Below are 20,385 nucleotides of genomic sequence, written 5' to 3' on the forward strand. Positions count from 1 at the left end.
TCATTTTTAGGGGGGAAAAATGTCTTGCCTCCATTAAAAAAAAAAAAAAAATTTCCTCTGGGTCTTTCTACTGCTCATCTTTCCTTTCCTTTCCTGTCAACATTTACTCACTTTGAATGCACCCTACTGTTCCAATGCCTTCATTAAATCTACTATGTATCAAATCAAAAGGCAGATATTGTCATACTGGATTAAAAACACAAGATCCAACTATATACTGTCTACAGGAGATATTCTTTAGATTCTGTGAATTGCGTGATCAGATGCTGTTGGTTTATTTTCATTTTCTTATTATCGAACAAATGAATTCTGTATATTAGTCCTTTGTTAAATGTGTTACAAATCTCTTTTCTCTATGCTTGTTTTTAACTTTGTTTATAGCATCTTGTCATACAGATTTAAATTTTTAGTCTCACCTAAGAAATACTTTCTAATCCCAAGCTCAAACTAATATTATTCTATTTTCTTCTAATAGTTTTAAAGTTTTGTGTGTTTTTAAAAAATATTTAGGTCTTTGGTCTTTCTAGAATTGGAGAAGTGTGAGGTGAGGATCTAGTTGTTTTTTTCTTTACACGGAAAACCAAGTATCCCAATATGTTTTGTTGAATGTGAGGGAGATTTTTCCCTTTACCAGATCTCTTTAAACAGAATAAAAGAGTGGATTGACCTGGGACGGAAAGGGCTTTATGGACCAAATTATCAGTTTGCAGGATTTCATCTTACTCTTTTATCTCTTTTTAGAAGAAAAATGCAGGAGGGCAGGAATCATTGACCAAACAACCTGTAAAGGGCTGAGCATCTCCCCATCTCCTAATAGATGCAGGAAAATAAAAGGGCAGCAGCAGCATACCGCTGGAGTGGCAATGGAAACCAAATAGGCCATCTGCTTTCCATTAAAATTTCTCCCATACTGGCAGGTAGGGAACTTCGGGGGTATTTTTAGATTTGTAAAAGAATTTTCCCCCTAAGGAATAGCACACACTTGGCCTTAAGTGCTTACCTAGGAGCAATTTCATTATTAGCTTTTACATAGCCTATTTTCTTTTCTTTTCTTGTTGATGATATATATTGTTTTTACACTAAAGGCATATCATGCTAAGTCTGCTCTGGTTTTAGCAGCCTTCCTCTTCTAGGGCTTAGCCTGGGTGAATGACCCACAGACTGCTGGGCTTTCATCTGGATGGGTAAATTCTCCCTGAAGATGCAACACATCCTGGAGCATAATCGATTACTGGATATTCCCCCCTTTCTTGTTTTCCTCAGGGGGAGTTGCCTTGCCCTAAGAAGAACAGTGCCTCACTTACACCCCTACAATCCCCTGGGACTCACTAGTGGGAGGCTGGTGGCTGGGCCTTGAATCCAGCATGCAGGCTACCTCAGGTTCCAGTCCTGGCTGACCTATATTCTTGCCAGTATAGCACTCTCAGTAGCCACTCCCCCCAGCTAGTAAGAGGAATTCAGATTTAGGCTTTTTTTGTGGAACTAACAAATTCAAGGGTCTATTTAATTTATTTTCTTCTGCCTATTAAAGATTTGACCAAAAAAGCCCACAAACCCTGCAGTTAGAACATTTCCATTTTCCTCTGTAGCCTTTCAGCTCACGGCAATAAAAATGAGATTTTGCTCTCGGGATAAATTTTTATAGGCACTGTCTCCTAAACATCTTTGTAGTTTCCTCTTTCTTTATTCCATTGTTACTATTTTAGCTTTGCCTTTGGTCTACTGCAGTAACTTCCTTTCTGGTCCCTCTTTCTCTGGTCTCACCCACGCACCCGCCCTGAACCCCTTTCTATATTGCCGCTGGAGTAGTGTTTATAAAACACAAATCTGTAATTCCCAGTTTAAAATCTTCCAATGGACTCCTGTTATTTATTGATAATTTCCATCCCTTAGCCTGGAATTCAGATCTCTTCACAATATATCCCAGTGTACCTATTTATCTTCATTTCCTACCATCCCCCCACCTCCTCCCCTACTGTAAACTCCAACATACTGAACTATTTGCCATTTCCCTAATATGGCATACATTTTCATTCCTTCATGCTTGAGACAGCTATATATTTCTTTTTATTTATTGATTGAATTTTAGAGAGAGAAAGGAAGGGAGAGGGGGAAAGAGAGAAAAACACTGATGTGAGACTGGAGCATGATCAGCTCCTCCACACCCCCTACCGGAAATTGAACCAGCAATGTTTTGGTACCTGTGTGATGCTTTTCAGTAACATGCGCCTAACCTATATTAAGGACACTGAGTGGGAACTGAATAGCTTTTTTTTTTTTTAACTGAACCATCTTTGACCAGACTGATTTCCTGTTTTCCCAAGTTTTGCAGCTGAAATAAAAGAATCTTGGCAAAGAAAATGGTAGCCAAGTCAAGAGGTTTATGTTGAGTAGATTCAAGTTTTGAAGAGAGGTGGGGAGGTTGGTAGGAATAGACTTTGTCCCTCACTGATCAGGCCTGGGTTCCATCTCCACTCTTTATTTGCTAGTCTCGTAAGAAAAGTCTAAGCTTCAATATCATCATCTCTAAATTGGGACTAATAAGTATTTCACAGAGTTAGAGTAAAGATTAAATAAGATAAAGAAGTGCCTGGCACAGTGCATGCTGACTTTCCCCTCATCTTTCTCCCTCATTAGTTAGTGACCCTCTGAAGGCCAGTTGGATTTCTTTCTTTTGTTTTAAACCTCTCATAGCTCCAGAATACAACCTCTGTTAATCTCTTTATTGAGCACCTATTCTCTACCTTACCTGTGCTAGGTACTAGAGATGCCAACATCATTATCAACAGAAAACAGTAAGATGAATAATATCAGGTGGGGGCAAGGAAACAAAAAATTCAAAACAAAGCCAAGAAAGTTGTGGGGGCGAGAACCCAGCTTACCTGTGATGCCCTTGTTGGACAGAGGAAGTTGGTGGTAGGGAAGGGATGTTCTCCGCTGGCCACACAGACTGTCGCCCACCCTGCATTTGAGTTCAGATGCCTGCTTATCCAGGCTGAGGGGAGGGGAGGAATAGTGTGTTGACAAGGCAGGGAGTGGGAAGGAGGGTGACCAAGAGCCATTGTGTACAGGCAAATGAGACTTAGCTGTGCCTTCAAGGAGCTCCCAGTTTAAGGAGAGGGGTCAAGACAGGAAGTATAAACAAACCACTGAAGTACAGTGTAATAAGTTCTGTAATTGGGGATGCAAGTGTCTTCAAATTTGTTCTTTTCTAAAGAGTAGCACCTACTGGTGGTCAGAGTTTGTGCCATATGAGAAGTTATTTTCTTTCAGAGCAGTCTCATGGGGGCAGGAGGTTGTCTCAGGAAAGGAAGGCGTTCGCTCTCAATAGAGATGTAAAGGCTGGAATGAATGATCCTGTGAGTGTGTTGTGCAGAGGAAGCTCTAGCCCAGGGATGGGGAACATCCAGTCCGAGGGCCATACAAGGCCTGCGAAATCATTTGGTCTGGTCCTGCCAAGACAACTGCAGGCAGGACTTGAAATTCAGTAAATCTAGGAGTTGTTTTCATAGCTAATTTTAAAGTTGATAATTTTGTATGGCTTGTGAATGATGTTACAAATATCCAAATGGCCCTTGGCAGAAAAAAGGTTCCCCACCCCTGGTCTACCTATAGGTGAAGATCACATGGCCTTTAAGATGCTTCTAACTTCAGCAGTCTGTGACCCTAAGTCCCTTCCTTTATTTTGGCCTAGGGATATCATCTATAAAATGAAAAGGGTTGGGCCAAATAAAGTTCCTAATGCTGCCATTCTATGATATCTGCCAAATTTAAATGAATGAAATAAAATTCCAGTTGGAAGAATTGAAGGAAGCTCCTATAATTGCTCCTAAAGTGAGAGGCAACTGAAATGACCTAATGGGTGTAATTACCCTGGGTGCATGATCTCTCACATGAAGCTGAGTAGAGTTCAGGCATGAGACTGGATCACTTTGCTTCCCAAATTAAATCCCTGACTTTCTTCTTGAGAAGTGGCAGACCTCCACATTGCTAATTAAGTGACAAGTTGGCTACCTCAGTTCTGAAATCAGGAAATGAATGGGGTCTGGGGAAGAGAGATTAATTTTCTTTGGAATTGGAGAGGATTTAGGGAAAGGCATATTAACAAAGATACATTATTAAAGCTCAATATTTACAAATCCCAAAGAAGCTTTTAGGGATTTAGGGATTTAATCTTTGACTTTTAAAAGCAGCTTTTCATTGTCAGTCAAAATACCAATGAGCATTTAAGAAAAACTACAGGGAGCAGTGAGACAGGCACTTACCCTCTGCTCGTGCACGTACAGGTTGATAGTCTTTCTAGAGAGCAGTGTGGCAAAGTATGTGAAGACTTAGCGTATTACTTCTCATCACCCCTGCTGTAGCCCTGATCTGAGCCCCATCATTTGTTGATGACGGACGTTTACAATAGCCTCTGTGCTTCTCTACCCTTCCCCTCTTATAGTCTGTTTTCAACACGGCAGTCAAAGGACCCTTTTCAAACTTAAGTGAGATCATATTGTTATTCTGTTCCAAACCCCATGAAGGCTTCTCATTTCACTCAGAGTAAAAATTGAAGTTCTTACAGTAGCCCATAAGACCCTTCATGAACTGATCAGCCCTTTATCTCTCTGACTTCTTCCACTACTACTGTCCCCCTCACTTACTCCACTTCAGCCACACTGGCCTCCTTGCTGTTCCTCAGACACGTTCTGTATGCTCAGAACTTGGGGCCTTTGCACTGACTGTCCTTTGCAACACTCTCTTTTGAGCCATCTGCTTGGTTAACTCTATTTCCTTCAAGTCTTTGTAAAAATCTTACCTTCTCAATGTGTCTTTTGCTGATTACCCTATATAATATTGCAGTGCTTGTCCCCCAGCATTGTAGCACTTCCAGTGTCCTTTATCCTGCCCGTTTTCTCTTTTCCATAGCACTTAAGACTGTTTTTGTTTATATTTACTAGTTATCCACTGCCTCTCACACCCTCTTAGAATCTAAGCTCCACAAGGGCAGGGATCATAGTGTCTGGCACAGAGTAGATACTCAGATATTTGTTGAATGGATGAGCTTTAAAAATAGCACTGTCTTTTGACCTAGAAATGAGATTTCTAGAACTGGTTCCTAAAGAAATCATCAGAGGTGCGGCCAAAGATTTATTTAGGTTGTTTTCATAGCTTATGCATAATAAATAAAAGTTTCAAACAACCTAAACATCTAGAAATAGAGTAATGGTTAAATGATTTGATATAGCTACATAATGTAATATTATAAAGATATTTAAAATGTTTTTGAGCCCAGCCAGGCATGGCTCAGCGGTTGAGCATCTACCTAGGATCCAGAAGATCACGGTTCGATTTCCGGTCAGTGCACATGTTTGGGTTGTGGGCTCGATTCCCAGTTGGGGACATGCAGGAGGCAGCTGGTCAATGACGACTTTCTCATCATTGATGTTTCTGTCTCTCTCTCCCTCTCCCTTCCTCTCTCTGAAATCAATAAAGATATATTGAAAAAAAAAAGTTTCTGAAAATGTGTAATTATATGGGAAAATGCTTATAATGTTAAAGTGTTAGAAGATAGAATATAAAACTATCTATCATCTATCTATCATCTATCATCTATCCCTACCTCACACCATTTACAAAAATGGATTAATGATTTAAATATAAGAGCCAAAACCATAAAACTCTTTGAAGAAAACGTAAGGGTAAATCTTCATGACCATGGATTTGGTGATGGATTCTTAGATATGACCTCAGAAATTTACTTTTCTTCTTGCCCAACTAAATGGAGCTTTTCTTGTCTCTTTGTAGGTTATCCCACAGCCTACCCGGCAGCTGCCCCTGCCTACAATCCCAGCCTGTACCCCACCAATAGCCCCAGTTACGCCCCAGGTAAGGAGAAGGTGGAGATAGTGGTGGTGACTGGGGTGGGAGGTGGGATCTGTTTGGGAAAACAAACGCATCTGCTGGCCTTTCCCTGTTCTTAATTGCTCTTGGCTCAGCTCGTCCTAGTATGATTCTCCTGAGTGTTCCCTCTGGGAACAGAGGCAGTTCAGCCTTAGGGTGGGGGCAGGAGTAGAATCTCCTCCATTCTACTTGGGATTTAAGTTTGTTCCATCTCTCCTCTGTTAGAATGTCTAAGACATGCATCCTCCTCACAGAACCTTTTTGCTCTCCCAAACAGCATCCAAATCTGTTCTTTGCTCAGTTGCCTCTGTGGGTGTCATAGAGACACATACACACACACTCTTACACAGACACACACACATACACACTCACACACTGTCACACACTCTCTGTCTCTCACACACTCTGTCTCACACACACACACATACAGTCTCACACACAGCTCTCTCACTCACACACAGTTTCTCACACACACTCACATTCACACATACACACACTGTCACACTCATACACACACACTGTCTCACACACACAATTCTCTCACACACACCCCCTCTCTCCCTCTCGCTCTCCCTCTCTCTCTCTCTCTCACACACACACACACACACTTTCTGGGTGTGGATTTGGAAGAGAATGAGAGACTTGCCATCAGAGGATAAAGCTGGTTTTCAAGCTGAGGCAAGGAACTTGTTTTTCAAAAATAATAAAAACCCAACCCTCCTTGGATAAATGTTGAAATAAGTTTGGAAATGTTGAAAAAGTTTGTTCTGGTTTGGCCTAGGAGCAGTACAGAGGTCTCCTCACTGATCTTAATCCCCACACTCAGCCGGTGCTTTAACACTCAAGGGGTAGGAGAAAGAGTGGGCTCTGCAGTTAGTCCTGGGTTTGAATCCTGATTACTCAGCTCACTAGTTGTGAGGCCTTGGACAAGTTACCTCATGCCTCTGAGAAGTATGCCACCTGCCTCAGGGTTGTAGATGGTTTTATGTAAGTTCCTCTTCATTTACTCAGCAAGAATTTATTTGTTGAATGTCTTCCACACTGGGATAGAAAAAGAAAGGCTGCCGTCTTTGCCTCAGTGGCTTACAGTCCATTTGGGAGCTGGCATTTGAACAAATTCATGGCTGTGCAGTGTTGATGAGCATGGTAGAAAGGATACACATAAGAGGAGAGGATGCAGAGGAGGAAACAACAGTCTGCCTGAGGCGAAAGTGTAGGGCAGGCTTCACAGAGGGCCCAGCAATAGAGACTTGAGGGAGAAGCAGGTGTGTAGCGTTGGAGGCCCAGTTGAGGGGGGAGGCTGTGCATTTCCCAAGACTATTCCCCTGCCCTGGGGTATTTTCTCATGATGTTCAGAACTTCTGATGAGAGAGTGTGGAATTGTTTTAGGATTAGTTTGGCAAGAATGTAGAGGATGGGAAATAAATAGCTAATATTTGTTGAATGGTTCCTATGTGCCAGGGACTATTTTAAGTTCTTTATGGATATTAACTTGTTTTATATCACAGCAAACCTTTGAGGTCAGTACTGTTGTTGTTCCCATTTTCCAACCGAGAAAACTAAAACTTTAGAAGTCAGGGAAGTAGCACAAGATCCAAGCCCAGGCATCCTGCCACCGCACCTGCATGTGCTCTTCACCACGACATTACACTTGGAGCTGGCCAGAGAGAAATTGAGGGTTAGACTAGAGCAGCCAGACCAGAGGGGGAAGGGAGAGCAGGCAGGAGGAGGCTGAGATGGGGGGTGGGTCTGGGGGTAATAGAAATTGGAAAGCTCCTTTCAAACCAAACAAGGTATCAGCCCTCATCAAACTCGATTTCCCCCAATTTTGTATTTTGGAAGGTCAACATATTTCTAAGCTGTGACTAAACCAACCCAAACAATTTTCTCAGAAACCCACAAAATCCATTAGAGAGGGTGGGATTAGCTCATTGTGTCAGAAAGCCCCAAACTGGGAGTTGGAAGACCAGGGTCATAGCACATGCACACCTGGTCTGTTTCTATGCGGGAGGCTGGCGTCTGTACTTGTACTCACCAGGTCTCCTGACTGCAGTGGGGGAGCTCCTGCTGCAGAGGAACTAACTGGCTCAAGGGCAGAGAGGACAGACAGTGGAGGTTACTTTCAGCTTCCTGCCAGAGTCAGCCACTTGTGATGCTGAGAGTTGCCTGCGGGGTAGAAACCTGCAAAGGAGCCTGCTCTCAGGTTTAAATTTCTCTCAGCTTCTTCAAGGAGACCAAGAAGTTGCTTCAGAGAGTGCTATTTTTAGCAGCTTTGAGTACCCTCATATGTCATCTGTCCAGGATGCAGGGAAACATTTCATTGGTTCTGAAGGCAATGCAGGTACTTGGAGCTTTTCCCCAAGCTCTTAATGACTTCAGGGATCTTATTTAAGAACTGTTCGGCCCCCCAAGAGGCAGGAGCCAACTGAGACTTGTTTTCAGAATCTGAAGACCAAAGGATGTGTCATATTAATGGTAATCTGACTTGAAAATGAAAGGAAAGGGTAAGGTAGATAACTAATATTGATAAGAATGAAATACTGTCTCATAAGAAATCTGTTTATAAATCATTTTCATCTGTTGTCTCACTCGATTTCATAGCAGCCTTGTAAAGTGCAAGTGTATTCTTCCCATTTGACATATAATGATCATGGGGAAAGGCAAAGAAAGGATTTGGGTGTTCTGAACACCTGCCATCTTCCAGGCCTTGTGCAGGGCCTGTCACAGATGTTCATTTTTACCTTAGTCTTGTGAGGTAGAGCTTCTTGCCTCCGATTTTGCTCAGTGAGTTAAATAACTTCTCCAGAGTTGCTCAGCTAAAAAGCAGTGGAGCTGGGATTCAAACCCAACCTGTCTGAGCCCACAGCCTGTTCTCCTCCTGCACCACATTTCCCCAGAGACCTCGGGGAATGAAGTGCCTTTGCATTGGTCCTAGCTCTCTGGGGCTTTAACAGAGAGCTCTTCAGAGGCCAAAATGATCATTTTGTCCCTGAACCTTCATGTCCTGTAGCACACAAAGTCTCTGTCATGCATGAAGTTCCTCTGCAGTACTTGGGAGAATTGAAACTTACTCTTAGCATGGACAAGCAAAGAGCAGAAGCTTGGGCTTGTTCACCTCCAGGCAGCTTCTGGGTCAGCTGCCAAGGAGGTACCCCTCAATGAATGGTTTTCTCTGGATGGCAAGTCTGTCACTCCCTCCAGGGTAGAGGCACTTCGCACCCTCTGCATTCTCTGTTTCTTGTATAGCTTGGGGTAAACTGCTAACTTGAGACAAAATCTGTTTTTGTAACTGCAATGTGTACTACTTTGCGCAGATTCTTAGTGGTAATTTCAACTAACATTTCTATCCAACAGAGTTTCAGTTCCTGCATTCAGCTTATGGTAGGAGAGCTATTTTTCCTCATATGTATTATGGCCTATGAATGTGTTATCTCGTAACAACGGTAGATCCCCTCTCCTCCCCTCCCTAAATCCCATCCCCTAGGCTTGGGCTCCCCCAGGTGGCTCAGCAGCAGTTCCTAAAGCATGCAGGAACATGTCTGATGGTGCAAAATCATGGGTTGGAGACACACATGAAGCATCCCCTAGGGCAGCAGTGAAGGATCATGACACTAAAAGGTGTCTCTCCCTGTCCTCACCTCCAGAGTCCCATCTGACCCAGGTCAGAAACCTTCACCCTAACCTGACTGCTGAATTCAAACAAGTGAAACAAAAATTCCTGGGCTGGTATGACTCCTCTGTTGGCTCTGTGGCAGCCCCTTGGAGGAGTACCTGGGTTATGCCTATAAGAATCCAAAAAACCAGTCTGTCCCAGGATTAGATTCCTCATCTCCATCGGCAGTCTGACATGTTTGAAGACCTGGTTGACTTGAGATACAATCTGTTTCGGTAGCCCAGACCTTGAGCTCTGGATCTTTTTCAGGGCATTTTCCTGCATGGAGAGAGGTGAGGGCCAAGTGTGCCCAAATGAGTAAGGGACCAGAGCTGGGTTCTCTGGGCAGTGTGGACTCCAGGCCCAAGGCACCACAGGAACTTCTGGGCACCTGTGAGGGTCCCAGCAGTGTAACTTGACTAGGTCCTTTTTGTCATAGACAGGAAGGGACCATGGGAGGGACTTGCCACTTTCACCACCCTTACCTGGGCTGCTCAGGACAATGTTTCTGTAAAATCTCTGCACACCTTCTCAACTTTTACCCTTAAATTACTTGGATGCTGAATATTGAATCTATGTGTGGCGCATCTTTCACGAGATGAGCTGTGAAAATTTCTCTTTGCCGCTGCTATGGGCTGTGTGATCTTGGGCAATTCGCTAATGTCTCCAGGCCATAGATAATGTGTTTTATTCCAGATGATCTCTGAGGTCCCTTTAAATGCTAACAGCCTGTCCTCGTAAAAATTTTATTATTTCAATTTTGCTCGTTACAGACTTGTTTCTCCTGTCCTTTATGGGAGTCACTTGTTGTTTGCCTCAGGAGGTATGAACTTGGACAGAAGACTCAATAAAAAGCGGGAGAAGCTGTCATGCTTCCTCATCCCTTCAGTTATAGCATCCATGGTTCTGTGCCACGCCCTAAACTGGCCCTTTGAAGAGACAAAGACCAGTAAGACAGGATCCTGTTCTCAAGGAGCTCCCAGTTTAGTGGGAGAGAGAAGCCAACTTCTAAGAATTAGAGACCAGGATAGTGAACCTTATGGGATCTATGATGGGGGCTGTGGTCAAGGGGTGGGGAAAAGACAGGACTTCATAGTAGAGGTAGATGAGTCTTCAGCCCATGACTGATGAATTAATAAATGTTTACCAGGTAGCTTTTGGGGAAAGACTGGGCCAGGAAGAGTGAGCGTTGTCAGCAAAAATACAGAGATGTGATGTTCCTGGCATATTCTGGGAATGATAAAGAGCTTGTGTGGTAGTACAGACTTGGAGAGTGAGAGCAAGAGAGAGTCTAGAGAGGTCATAGGACTAGATCATGAGGGCCTCAAATGCCACTTCCTATAGGCAGTGGACGGCGTGGGATGTTTTTAAGAAAAGTTTTGTGATTACGTTTAGGTCTTGGAAATAGCACCCTGAGTGCAGCTTGGAGATGACAGTTGGCAGGTTTAAAAAAACAACAGTAAGGAAGCAGTTGCAGTAGTTCAGGTGAGAGATGGTAAGAGCTTAAATTAGAGCTCTCTGCAACTGTGGAGAAGAGACAGATACCAGGATTAGAAACTATAAGGCTGGATGACACTTTATTTTTTTTAAGATTTTTAAAATTGATTTATAGAAAGAGGGGAGGGGGGAGGGAGAGAGAGGAACACTGATGTAAGAGTGAAGAGCAATAGGCTGCCTGCTGCATGCCTCCTACTGGGGATCCAGCCCACAGCCCGGGCATGTGCCCCAACCAGAAATCGAACCGCCAACCTTTTGGTACATGGGATGACGCCCAACCAACTGAGCCACACAGGCCAGGGCTATAACACTTTATTTTTAATCCTCACATCGATACTATGAAGTGACCAGAGAGTGATTATTAACTGCCATTTTATGAGACAACAAAACAAGTTTAGAAAGGTTGTGACTTGCCCAAGGTTTCACAGTTAATAAGTGGCACAGCCCAGGCTAGAATCCAGATTTCCTGACTTACTACATTGTTCAGGATGATGGTCCCTTGCTGCCTCTCCTCCTTGTAAGTGTGCTTAACAGACTGTTCAAGTGTCAGAGGGCGCGAGGGCCCCGTATCCAGGGAAGTGAACAACCCAGCACCTGGACGTGGGCAGCATGCTGTGACTGGGCCAAGGCCCTTCACTGCCAAGGGCGCGCTTGGGTGCGCTCCCTCCCTCCTTCCCTCCCCCCCCCCCACTTTTTAAATTGAGGAATAACACATATACTATAGTACATACAGTCCACTAGTCTCAAATGTATAGCTCAATAATATTTTACATATGTATACACTTGTATTTATCACCCAGTTCAAAATACAGAAATATTTCTAGGAGTTGGTACCTTTTATGGCACCCAAGTGCAAACATGCCTGTGAAAGCAACCTCCTCTGTAACCATGCCTCTGAAAGGTTCAGTTGGGCTGATCCTACAACTGAGCTCTGAATCATGACTACCAACAGAATGGCTCATTTCAGAATTGTACATGGAGGAGGAAGATCATATGATACAACTAACTAATGAAGTGGACAGCTAATATTCTTTTTTGTTTTTAGTCTTCCTATTCAGTTATTTAAATTATTAAGTATTAAAATATATATATAAAGAAATATAGAAAATACTAATATTTGTTTTCTTTGTAATGAAACCAGAAGAAGATAATCACTTGTTCAGGAACATGCATAGTTTAGTTCACTTGATCACTTGGAAAAGACATAATCAAAGGCACAGTCGCACTTGCTTCTTTCCTGGTTAATCTGGAACGTTATTTTACTGTGTGCAATGCTGTCTTGTTCACTCTCTGGTTGGCGTGTGGCTGTGTTGCATCCCCCGCTAGACTATAAGTACCTTGTGTGCAGTGACCATGACCCACGTGTGTTCCTGTCCACCGTGGCGCTCCCCTCAGTGCTGAGTGCAGTAGGCCTCAGTCACTCTTTGATTAATTTTGATTTATTTACTTTGTAACACAGTCCTTCAGGCTAATGTCAGACTTTTGGTTTATGATGAAAATTATGGTAAAGTATTCACCATCTGGGGAAACAGCTGGACTGGAACTGGACCTCCAAATTCTCCAAGTTCTCTGAAGCCAAATTCAGGCCTTCTACAAATCCCTGTGGGGTCTTGAGGGCATGGATTTTCTCTACTTCTCAGAGCTACATGTTTCACTTTGAGTTTTGGATGGGCAGGGCTATCCAGCCACATGGAGTTGCAGGCTCTAAATTTGGAGACATCTTGATTAGACTTTTCAACACTAATTGGATCCTTTATTAATCCCCCCGACACACACACATACACCCCATCCTGGAAAAAGAAACCAAAGATAATTGTTTAAAACTGACTGCCCTCGCCACGCATTGTCTGCAAAGCCACGTCTTGATGTCCAGCAAAAGCCCTGGACTCTGCATGGAATCCTCCTGGGGCTCCATTTCTTTTGCCAGAACTCTCCTTTTAGTGTCACTTCCCTGCCCATGATTTTCTTCTCATTTCTCAGCATCCACTGTAAATATTGTGGGCCATTAATGCAAGCTCAGGGTCAACCCGCAACAGCTACATTTCTAGCCTTGGATCAGCAGAAACAGCAGCCCTTGACTTCCTTCTCTGGGCCCAGTACCTCATGACTGAAGGAACCAGAGGTGTTACCTGTTTCTCAGACAGGCAGGGGGTTATGGGATCTCCCTGGAGGTGGGCTGTCCTTATCTTGGTGGAATTAGAGTGTAATGGTGCACTCTTCTCACAACATCCTGTCTTAAAGCAGCCCCTTGTTAAAACGTTTCAAGTATATCAGACTGTTGCCAGTGCAGCCCCACCTCCTTCTCATATACTTTAAAGCACCCCATATCCATGACTCCCAAGACCTTATTTGAATAGAAAAGGTACTGTTAAAAGTCATTCTTTTTACTCTTAAGAGGCAATTTGTGTCAAGAATGTTTCTCCTTTAGTGTTTGAAAGTGTATCAAGGGAAATATCTAAAATGTTAGGCATTTCCCCCCTTTGAAACCCTATTTCCTCTCTCCTTCCCCACAGGATATCATGAAGGTAAGTTTTTTTTTTTTTAGTTATTCCCACTTCTAGAACATACGAAGCGTCAACCTTCAAATTTTTCAAGCTGAGCTTTGAGTCAGCCTGGGAAGTCTCTGTAGATTTCTTTCAAACTGGGCCTCATCTCTATTTCACACCTACCTCAGGTTTGACATTTACTTTCTTAATGGCCCAAAGATCATCTCTAATTCATGAGGCGATATCTCAAATCGAGGGAGGCACCAGTAGCCCCTCAGCAGGAGGTATAAAGGGTGTGCAAGAGGTTTGTCTGTCTGTCGCCCCGGTATCACGGCGTGCCCCACTGGCCAACATGGGCCCTCTGAGCTGCCACAGCTTAGTCCCTTTAGAAGAGATGGCAGCCCAGCAAAGTTTGTGTCATGTGGTAATTATTTTGGGGTCTCTCTTTGAAAGCAGTTTATTAAATACACCTCCAGATGAGATTTCAGGCATTAAAAAAACTACCCAGTTGATCTGGCCCAAAAGGCAATCAAAGGCTCCAAGTTGACACACATTCATGAGAAAGCGGCTGAGGACTAGTCCAGAGCCTCAGGCCAAAGTGCCAACCAGTAGGAGGCAGTATTCACAGGCATCTTCGTGGTTTTGGTGGTGGGTAGAAAATTCTGACTCCTAATTTAGTATAAGCTCAGATTTTGTAGGTTTCAAATCATTTGGAAGCTCACTTCAGCCCTCCTCTCAACCATGCACCCAAGTCAGAAAGGATGAACCGTCTTGTGTATCTGAACAGGGCCCCTCGAGTTACATGTTTTCTGTCCAGCCCAAGACCCTTGCTTTGTGTCTGTGATTGGTGGTGCCCACTTCTTGTTTCTGCCTAATGCCATTCTTGTGTCTTCCCTTAAGCAACTCTGCTGATGAAACAGGCCTGGCCACAGAACTCGTCTTCCTGTGGCACTGAAGGCACCTTCCACCTCCCAGTGGACACCGGGACCGAGAACCGAACTTACCAAGCATCCTCTGCGGCTTTCAGTAAATACAGCCTGTCTCCTCCTTTCCTGTTCCCCTAGGTTGGGACTGATTTTGTCTCTTAGGAAGAGAGGAAAGGGAACTTTTTAAAGTGACATTTATAAAACACTATTTTAAGAGGTTCTCTTACCACGCAAAAAATTGGCCCTCCTCATACAGGAAAGGTCATCCTTTTTGATCACGCAACCAACCAGCTTTGGGGAGACACAAAGCAGTGAGGGAGGGAGAAAGAAGTGCTCATCTGGCCAACAAGTTTGATGAGGGAAGGACTGTTACTACATTTCAAGGGAAAGGACAGAGGGGACGTTGGAACACCTCACCTGCCTGTGGACCTTTAGACAGAGAGGGCTCCTCTAGCTTGCACAGGGCTTCTCATCCTTGGTACTGTGGGCATCCAGATTACGGGCATCAAAAATGTCTAAACATTGCTCAGTATCCCCTGGGAGGCAAGATTGCGCCCTATGTGAGAAATACTGCCCATGTGAAAGCTCCACTGGGGGAGTAAAGCAGGTACGCGGAGTCTTTAGGGTCACTCGTCTGGAGGCTCAGTGAGCTGACTAATGGTTTTACCTTCACATCTGATTTTTAACACAAAATGGCTCCACTGGGTCAAATGAGGACCAAAGCATAGAAATTACGTAGTGGCATTTTGACTCTATTTAAGTGAAAGCGGTGTGCTTTGTTGGAGCTGTCCAGAGGAGTGGCTGGCTCTAGGTGTGGTGAGTGCCTGTCTCTGAAGTTGTTCAGCAGAGGGCGCTGGACAAGAACTGGGTGGGATGTTGCAGACCACGCCCCATCATTTGTGATTCAGTGGATTATTAATCTATTAAGTAAGTATAGATCAGAAGAATACATGGTATGTTCTTTTTCTTTAAAATACCCAGCGTTATTTCTTAGTTATAATTGCTCCTAGATGTCAACATCAGCTTACGTTCATATATAACATAACTCTCACCTTTTGGAGACTCTGCTTTCATAATCACCCTCTCCTTTGATCTACATTATAGTCCTATTATTTGGGTGGATTTTTATTCCAGTTTGAAAGCTGAGGCTCAGAAAGGTGATACACCTGTTGCCATCCAACTAGGAAGCAGCACAACTAGAAAAAGGTATCACCCAGGGTAAGCTGCTATTACTGTCTTAAAAAAAAATTTTTTTCCTCACCTGAGGATATGTTTATTGCTTTTAGAGAGAGAGGAAAGGGGTGGAGACAGAGGAAGGGGGGAGAGAGAGAGAAAGAAACATCAATTGGTTGCCTCCTATATGCTCCCCCATCAAGGATCAAACCCGCAATCTTTCAGTGTATGGGGCGACTGAGCAACCTGGCCAGGGCACTATTATTGTCTTTTTTCACGAGATTAACTATACCCTTTAAGAGAGGGGTGGCAACAGTAGGAAGTTTCTAGATACTGATGGCATTATACATGTAAATGGGCATATACATATATATTCTCTCTTATATCTACACATATAGATGTAGGTGCTTAGAGACACATCTACTGTAGTGCAGAAGAAAGAGGCCTGGGCCCATCCGGTGTGGTTCAGTGGTTGAGCGCTGACCCATGAACCCAGAGGTCCCGTTCAATACCCAGTCAGGGCATATGCCTGGGTTGCAGGCTCGATCCCCAGTAGGGGGCTTGAAGGCAGCTGATTGACGATGTTTCTCTCTCATCGATGTTTCTATTTCTCTATCCCTCTCCCTTCCTCTCTCTCTGAAATCAACAAAAAACGTATTAAAAAAGAAAGAAGAAAGGGGCCTGGGGTAGAATTCCAAAAGAGTTGGATTCTAGATTTGGTTGTGTATAACCTTGGACAATTCATTTGCATGCTTTGGACCTTAGTTTTTCCAACTGAAAAATAAGGGTGCTAGATAAGGTCATCTTTAGGGTTCTTTCTAGCTGTTACTCCTGATTCTGTCACACTCAATATCCTCTACTCCAGCAGGGACCTTTTCCCTCCTGCCCTGACCAGTCGTTGGCCCACTAGCCATTGCTCACACACATCTCCAGGTATGGGGTATTCATTCCCTCCAGAGACAACCCTTTCCACAGCGAGAAAGTCTGAATATTAGGCCTTGTCTTCTATGTTGAAATCTTCCTGCAGTTCCATTGAAATGTCCAGTCTCTGTCTCCTGCTGTCCTTTCACAGGTTATCCCAGTCCCCACTCTTTTAAGCAAGTAATGTATGAACCTATGTAATTTTTAAATAGAGGTGGGATTGACTAACCCTCCCACACCCATTGGGGTTCCTCCCAGCGCACAGATTTTGTGGCTTCTAAGGCCACAGAAAATTCAGGGCACTTGTACAAATTCAGTTCAATTTCACTAACACTTGCTAAGCCTGTTTGTAATTAGGTCTCCCTCCTACTTATTCAGCACTCTCTCTTTCAGCCACCAACAAGGAGCCTTGAGGGTCAAGGCAGAAATCAGACATAGAGCTTTGTCCAGACATAAATCTAATAGTCAATAAACCTTTGAGTCTAAAAGGCATCGTTGATGTGAGGATCAATGCCTTTGAAAGTGCAAGGGCTCCACAGCTGGAAAAAGATTTATAACAGTGTGAAAGGACTGAAGAGTGGACTGAGAAGGTGTTTACCTTACTGGTGTACATACTCTATTACCCTGTTTGGTGGAGCCTAAAATTATGGTTAGAAACCTGAGAGAAAGAACAGGGCGTCATAAAGATTCTTTTAAGGCAAAGCTAGGACTTCTAGTGTCAGATTCCCTTTTTCTCTTATGACACTGCCTTTAGTGAAATGATGGCACAAAGGCTAATATACCAAATGCCCAAGATTGGATTGCAGAGACCTATAACTCGGAAAGAAGTTCTGCCCCGAGCTTGGCAAGCCCTGAACTCTGGGCCCAGCTCGGTACTTGATTTGCTCTGCAGTTTAGGGGGAAGTCTCTGCCCCTCTGGGCTCCAGGTTCTTCATCTGAAACAGCATTGAATTAAAGTCTGTAATGTCCTTAAGGGATAGCATTCCAAAGACCTAACTCTGACCTTCGGGCTTAGGTAGAACTCTATGGAGAGTCAGGCCTCCCTTGAGTGAATCGAGTCTGAGTTCATTTGAGCAAAATGCTGTAGGTTTGGGGTGGGTTTTTTTTTTTTGCATCAAACCCAACAGCTTCTTTTACTTAGATGCACAAAGTAATGACCCTGAATTTTGTGATGCTTAAGGTAGCCCAGGCCACAGCCCAGGGGATTTTCCAGTGATCCTCAGGGACATGAACAGGACCACCGGTCAGTTGTGGAAAGTCCTCTGCCAAGATTTCCTCATGAATGTTTCACTGAAATACTCAGACAGAATGTCAGCATTAGAAAGGTCCCTCTGATACTACCTAATCCAAATCCAAATGAGGTTATTTCTTGAGAAAAGAATTGACCTGACTCCCTGACAGGGCCCAGGATGGGGCCCCAGGGCAGTTTCTGCAGCCTTCTGACAAACAGTGACCTTGGAGCCACTGTGGTTAGAGGAAGAAGCACTGAGTCCTTGTGAGCAGCTGCTTGTTCTCAGCATGTGTTCACGATCTCATGTGAGACATCTCTGTTGGTCCTAATGATCTCTGAGATCTCTTCTAGTTCTGCACTTCTGCTTCTCCCTTCTCAGACTGTTTGGACAAACAAACAAGGCCTCTGCAGAATCATCATTTTGGCTGCCAAGGGTGTTTTGGCTACTGATATACATTCTGAGTATGTGCGTGTCTTCGTTTCATAACATGAAAAAAGGGAAACATTCTCAGACGAAGTTATTCTTAGATGTGGAAACCAAATTCTACTGCAGTCTCCTGGAGCCTTTTGCTTTTCCTCAGAGTGATGATCTCAACAGTGTGTAAGGTGGTTGTCCTTGTGGCATAGAGGGAGATGTGCAGGCTTTCCCAGGGGACCAGAATCCCAGAGCACATTCTCGGGGAGCATTGCTGGCTTGTTAACTTTAAAGACTCATCAAATGATGGCATTTTAGACTGTAAAATTTTAGAATCTTAGAATCCTGGAGTTTGTTTCAAGTTGGAGCATGCCATGAAAGTCATAGTTCAACCTCCTGTCTACTGTAATCTTTCAGACTAGTCTCTGCTTGTATACCCCCAGGGCAGGAAGTTCATGATCTCTCTATACAGTGAGAGATAACAAAGAATAGCTAACCTTTATGAAGTGCTTTTAGTGTACTGGGCACTATGCTAAGGGCTTTGCACTTATTAATGTATTTATCGGAGTAACTCTACGAATAGGTACTTTTATTACACCTTCCCCCATTTTACAGCTGAGGAAACTGATATATTCTACAGCTGTTAAGTAGCAGGGCTGGGATTTGGACCCAGGCAGTCAGTCTGGCTCTAGACTACCCATAACCACTACTGTACTGGATAGCTTCCAGAGACGGGCATCTTAGGGTCTGGGGGTATCCTGCCCTCCTGTGGAAGAGAGATGCTCTCCACTCTGGCAGGACTCCCCATACCTTGTTTTATCCTTTTAAATAATGAGTCAGCACAAGAATAAATATTTTAGGCTTTTCAGGCCATATGTTCTCTGTTATAACTACCATTGTAGCAGGAAAGCTGCCACAGTCAATATGTAAATGAACAGGCATGGCTGTGTTACCGTAAAACTTTATTTATCAAAATAGGCTACAGTTACCAAAAATTGCAGTTCGCCTGGTTTAAATGTAAATAGTCTGAGTAAAAGATTCTGTGGTAAAATAGATTTGGGGATAATCTCCTGCATATCCCTGTCTTAGAAAGTCACAGTTCATCCTGTCATTTTAAAACTTCTCATGGAATTAAAAACAAACAAACAAAAAACCAACCTATTTATCTCTATTTTACATTGCTGCTGCTTGCTTGCTTTCGTGAAAAACAATGATTAAGATCCCTCTGAATCACAGTCCCTAATGTACTCTTGGGACATGCCCAACTGCTTGTTTTATAAGATAAGTAAACTGTGTCTCCAAGGTGAAGTACCCTTCAGATGGCTCCTTCTAGATGTCTGCAAACCTAGACTCCCTGTTTTCCCCACAGTATCTGTTTCTCCTCCTTGAACACCTCTCATGATTAGCTCTAGGAATCTGCTGTAGACTCCTCCCTCAGCTGACTCGTCCCACCCTTCCTAGTTTCCAGTTCTTATGATGCTCCCTTCTCTTTAATGTATTCTTTCCACTCCATCTTCATTGCTTCTTATTTCCCAAGTGTATCTGACCACAAAATTGGTTTCTCCTGGAACAAACTGTGGATCTCCAGGCGGAAAGTAAATGACTTGATTCTGGAGAGAGGACAGGACACATTTTATGGTGCTTTTGTGGCAACTAAACAGCAGCTCCCATACCCTACTGACCCACTGGGGACGGGGGCACCAAGCCAGAGCTGTGAGGGGGGCTGAGAGAGATTTATGATGATGCGTCATTGTCCCTTTAGCTCAGAAAGGAGAGGTTCCTATAAAGACTTGCCTTCTCCTGGGTCCTTGAGCCCCAGGACCCCCTTGTATAGATCCCTGAGTTCCATATGGTCATTCATTTTGTGATTCTTGTTCCTGAATGATGCCTGTTTCAAGTTTTCCCTGTGAACATAGAATCTGAGTCTCTTTTCCAGAAGAGTCAAAGGCAGCACAATTTGTTTGAATGGCTGATTGTGAGTTTCTTGGGGTCTGGCTTCTCAGCCCCCATCCCCCAGCTTTTGTCTACCCTGCAGTTACCCACATGGCCTGGGTTCCAAATTGCTGTGAACCTTTGTGACTATGACTTCAGGCCCTCTGGCAGAGGTGGCCCTGCCCCACATCCCAGGAGGATAGAAACGCCAGCTCTGTGGAGCAGAGTTTTTCAGCATCTCAGAAGATGAGGATCTCTCAATGGTG

General features: G+C 43.8%; 1 protein-coding gene across 2 annotated transcripts in view; it reads left to right on the top strand.

The window, feature by feature from the left end:
- The window catches only part of FAM168A (family with sequence similarity 168 member A), a 129,605-nt gene that overhangs the window by 98,722 nt on the left and 10,498 nt on the right, over positions 1–20,385 (top strand). The window contains exons 3-5 of one of the 2 annotated variants that reach the window (XM_087821668.1): positions 5,791–5,871; positions 9,241–9,267; positions 14,422–14,547. In XM_087821668.1, the coding sequence (XP_087677794.1) occupies positions 5,791–5,871; positions 9,241–9,267; positions 14,422–14,547 (234 nt within the window). The remainder of the gene's footprint in view (positions 1–5,790; positions 5,872–9,240; positions 9,268–14,421; positions 14,548–20,385) is intronic. The other variant, XM_087821669.1, reaches the window with a different exon arrangement.

The sequence above is a fragment of the Miniopterus natalensis genome, chromosome 11 (genome assembly GCF_054644295.1).
Source record: "Miniopterus natalensis isolate mMinNat1 chromosome 11, mMinNat1.hap1, whole genome shotgun sequence".
NCBI lineage: Eukaryota > Metazoa > Chordata > Mammalia > Chiroptera > Miniopteridae > Miniopterus > Miniopterus natalensis.